The following is a 4,409-nucleotide window of genomic DNA, read 5'->3' as shown; positions in this document are numbered from 1 at the left end:
CCACCACCACCACCACCCTCCCCCTCCACCACTGGCGGACACTGCCGAGGCTGGAAGGTCACGTCCAAAAACTCCAGCCGCCGGAGCCCGCGGAGCATCCTGCAGCTCCGCACTATCTGCATCTTGCTGAGCGTGCAGGCCCACAGGCACAGACACTTCAGGTCCTTCAGGCGGCTGGCACACAGCAAGCCCGGCCCCACCTCCTTACCACCCAGACGCAGCTCCTCCAGTCCGAGCCATCCTGCCCCTAGACCGAGGGAGGCCATCTGTAGCTGGTAACCTTGTCGCCCAGTGATGCCTATTTCTAGAAACTTGAGTCTGGAAAGGCCCTCGACACCACAGGCGCCGTCCTTGGCGGCACAGCTCCTGAGCCCGTTAGCCGTCACGCGAAAGGTGTCACGCAGCTCCAGTCGAGTGAGCCTCTCCCATGATGTCAGACTCTGCAGATGCTGGTCTGTGAAAGAGGGCACGCTGTTAAGGACTAACCTCTCAATACCAATTCCTGATGGAGAGCCAACACCTTTTCCTTTCTGATCCCTTCTTTGCTGCTGCGCACCAACGCTGGATGTGGCTTCTGCTCCTTCTTGGGAAGCAGCAGCCGAAGTAGGAGTCTGGTTGAAAAATTCTCTGGGCAGCTCACAGCCACGCAGCTCCAGCACCTGCAAAGATGGAGGTAGGAGCTGGCAACTGGGCAGGCCTCTCAGGTCTGCATGCAGAAGATAGAGCTTACTCAGGCGAGGACACTTTGTGGACAAAGCTTTGAGCCAAGATTCAGAGAGGAAGGTGCCCCCGCGGGCAGAAAGCAGCAAACCACGCAACCGTAGGCACCTTAGTCCGCAACCCAGGTACTGACGCAGCAGGAGCCAAAGTATGCGGGATGTCACCTAACAGACATTTGGACAGTCCATGACATGTGCATGTTGTAGATGGGGGATGGGGGGTAAAAGAGAGACGGTTTCTGTCAATAGCTGCACACACACACACACACACACACACGCACAACCCATAGGTAATAGAATTTACTTCAACAGAGACTTACGGCAAGACAAGTTTATTAGTAGAACACATTTCAATTCAATTCAAAGAACTTCAACAATAAACACTGAAAGGGAAATACAGCATACAACAAGTGCGTATTAAAATGTTAGTAACAATTTTAAAAAAGGATGAATTATTGAAATAAATGGTAGATAATTAGATGTGTGAGGTGGATGATGAGGAGTGCTAAAGGTTCATTCAAGAGTGGTGGAGAACAAAGTTTTTCATAAGGATTTCTAGGTAGTCAAAGTCAAGAAAAGTCTTGTTTCTTCTGGAAGTTTGTTATGTAGAGCACAGATACTAAATGCTGGGTCTCCATGCTTAGTCAGCAGACTGGTACCAGATGAGGGTTCATACGGTAAAAGACACACTGCTGAGCCAATACAGAGCCTTAATTGTTGAGTAATGTGTTCAGTACTCTTCCTTTTTGAAAGGACTCTTTTACTGTTCAAACCATGACCATTTCAAATTAACTGGCTGCTCAGAATCCTGAAATATGTCTGTGTACAGATCATCAATTCAAGATCTAGCACAATGTTTTTTTTAACTTTGTCTCAAACACCTGGAGGAGCAAATATGTTTTTGTGAAGACCTGAGAAGGGACCTGCTGCAAATGAAGGCATAGATTAGTTATTCTAATGGACAAGAATCTATTGATTGGTCTATGTTTTTTTTTAAGGTGGTAGCATGCAGAATATGTCAAGCATTTGACGTGACTGACAAAGTTCAACCCTGAGTTCCTGATTACAGCAATATTGATGACTTTATCTTCGAGCTGGGTATTGATCGCTGGCTCTCAGCCTTTCTTCTTTATTGCCACATAAAGTGGTAAAGTTAATGCTACCGGAACAAGCGTTACTGGTACAAATGGGTTTCTTGTATTAGCACTTCGACTTATTGTACGGATGTTTGATCCGATTGTGTTTATTGTGGATGAAATAAACACAACTGAAAGAAAAGGGGTGAAGCCACATTGAAAGTAACATCCTTACCCCTTTCCATGCAGTCAGATCGACCAGTCTCCACAGTCTTTGGTCTTTGACAAGGCGTTTCCATCTCTTACACACTCTAAAAAAACACCGTAAAACACAACATTTAACTTAATCATGTGACATGAGTCCCAACAAAGGCAGAGCTGCTGCTGACTTTTGTTTCACAGGACGAATAACAGCTCAAATACAGTCAGCAAAGTTACATTCCCCTTACCTTCCGGCCCTGACGAGCTCCCGTACGCTCAAATACGACAACACGTCAATTAAAATGATTTCGGGAAAGTAGTCCAGATTACAGGCTTTGAATTCATCCATTTTGTAAACAAAACTCTTTAAACATTGGACACGGACCGATATCGCGACGCACCCGGGTTGCGCTCACATCAGCAATCCCCAGGAAACAGCAGCCCGTCGACTGTACCTAGCGACAATTCACCGATTCAAGCGCACATTCCTCTTCAGGCTCAACGCGACGCTTCGCGGCTCAACCCCGTCGTGTCTTTCTGTTAACACCGGGCACATTAATGACAGTAGTTATATAATTATATAACGTTACAATCTGAAAACGTCCCGGTGAAGCGACGTCGCCACCTAACGTCCGTCAGGCGAACAGTCCAGTGCGCTTGCGCGGTTCACCGGACAAGATGGCGACCAGCAATGGTGGAGGAATGGAAGTGGATGGGGCGGGCGAGTATTTCTCACTTATCTCGTGATTTCTGCCTGATATCTATATGAGTCGGTGTGCAGACTGGAGCCTGTGTTGTGTATCGGCGCTGTGCGGGGTCGCTAGTGGTGAATTAGTGGTGTTAAAGGCGGTCGGTAGCTTGTTGCTGACATAAGCGGGTTAACGTGTGCGGCGGTGCTGTGAAGCTGTCAACAGAAATCATCTCTGGTTGTTTGTTGGTTGTTTCAGTCCGTCTTTACCCTCTGCTCTCACACTGGAGTGAGCACCAGGAATGGAAACATAAGTCCGCCAGCACAGGGGGCTTTGAGGAGAACCCCCCGACCTGTAACAGCAGTCTGAATGAGGGCTGGTCGTGTGGATGACCGGCCTGTCTGTGTGATACTGGACGTGTTTAGAAGTGAAATAGATCTCTTTGTGCAGGATTGGGCTGATAAGTGTGTTAGAGATACATTATCCCAGCAGTAGGTCATTGAACAACTCTTAGTATAGCTGTAGATTAAGGGGAAATCATGTTTTGGTTTTAGTTTTACTGTTAGAAGAGCTGAGCTTTGAACGCACCACTGACTGCCCTCATGTCACATTATCAAATAAATGTGGCTGTAAGTTGAACCTGAGTGAAACTGGATTTTTAAAGCCCAATGTCGATATTTAAGAGTAAAAACCCTCTGATAACAATATATCTGTAATAAACTAACATCTGCCTCTATTGTTGTTATATTGGATCGTCTTCAAACACACGTTACTGAATCCCTACTGCAAACGTTTGTGGTTGTAGTTTGCAGCAATTATCTTCATTCATTTATGTAATGTTTATTATTGATCAATCAGATTAGTTTTTCCTGATAAGTCGTCTATAAAATATCAGTAAATTGTGAAAACATGCATTAAAAACCCAAAGTTTTGTTCAACCGACAATCCAAACCCTAAGTTATTCAACTTCTAAAACAGAAAGGCTGATACTTTTTTATGTCAAGCCATCCGACCCATTAATCAACTTCTCTGACTGCTGTAGTTGCTGTCGTGTTGAAGCCCCTCTTGTTTGTGTCTCTGTCTGTAGCCAGCCCCAGTGTTATGGCCTCAGGGGTCACCGGGAGCGTCTCCGTGGCCCTGCACCCTCTCGTTATCCTCAACATATCCGACCACTGGATTCGCATCCGCTCACAAGAGGGTCGACCAATGCAGGGTATGTATGTCAACACCATGCAAGAAAGATGGCACATAAACCGTAATGTAGTTGTTCTGTAACTGGGTGTCATTTTTATTTCTGTGTGTTTCTTTCCTGCTCAGTGATCGGAGCCCTCATCGGGAAGCAGGAGGGGAGAAACATCGAGGTGATGAACTCCTTTGAGCTGCTGTCTCACACCATAGACGAGCGAGTGCATATTGACAAGGAGTATTACTACACCAAGGAGGAACAATGTGAGTGGTTTGTATGTGTGAAGGACAAGAATACAGCTCTATCCATGCTTCTTTTTTTATGACAATCTTTTATGAAATGCAGTGCAGCTAGTGATTCTCTCGGAGGGCCACGCAAAACCAGCATCTGTGAGATCAATTCTTAAAGGTCCAGTGTTTTACATTTAGGATATATTGACAGAAATAGATATTGAGTGGCCTCATTCTGAGTTAACAAAAGCACAGCGATTCTTATTTTCAGCTTGATCAATACACTAATGAAAAACATACCTATGAAT

At 45.7% G+C, this 4,409-nt stretch overlaps 2 protein-coding genes across 2 annotated transcripts in view; one reads left to right on the top strand and one right to left on the bottom strand.

Moving 5' to 3' along the window:
• The window catches only part of LOC118333574 (F-box/LRR-repeat protein 12-like), a 3,900-nt gene extending 1,454 nt beyond the window's left edge, over positions 1 to 2,446 (bottom strand). Inside the window, exons 1-3 of the mRNA XM_035669279.1 lie at positions 2,245 to 2,446; positions 2,031 to 2,106; positions 17 to 884 (exon numbers count right to left, since the gene is read on the bottom strand). Coding sequence (XP_035525172.1) covers positions 17 to 884; positions 2,031 to 2,106; positions 2,245 to 2,345 — 1,045 coding nt within the window. The 5' untranslated portion in view covers positions 2,346 to 2,446. The remainder of the gene's footprint in view (positions 1 to 16; positions 885 to 2,030; positions 2,107 to 2,244) is intronic.
• An 86-nt stretch (positions 2,447 to 2,532) lies between these two features.
• The window catches only part of cops6 (COP9 signalosome subunit 6), a 6,651-nt gene continuing 4,774 nt past the window's right edge, over positions 2,533 to 4,409 (top strand). Inside the window, exons 1-3 of the mRNA XM_035669277.1 lie at positions 2,533 to 2,717; positions 3,773 to 3,898; positions 4,003 to 4,134. Of these exons, the coding sequence (XP_035525170.1) occupies positions 2,675 to 2,717; positions 3,773 to 3,898; positions 4,003 to 4,134 (301 nt within the window). The 5' untranslated portion in view covers positions 2,533 to 2,674. The remainder of the gene's footprint in view (positions 2,718 to 3,772; positions 3,899 to 4,002; positions 4,135 to 4,409) is intronic.

The sequence above is a fragment of the Morone saxatilis genome, unplaced genomic scaffold, assembly GCF_004916995.1.
Source record: "Morone saxatilis isolate NCDOM2014 unplaced genomic scaffold, NCSU_SB_2.0 Contig22, whole genome shotgun sequence".
Taxonomy (NCBI): domain Eukaryota; kingdom Metazoa; phylum Chordata; class Actinopteri; family Moronidae; genus Morone; species Morone saxatilis.
The sequence above is the reverse complement of the archived record's forward strand: the minus strand, read 5'-3'. Positions and strand labels throughout refer to the sequence as shown.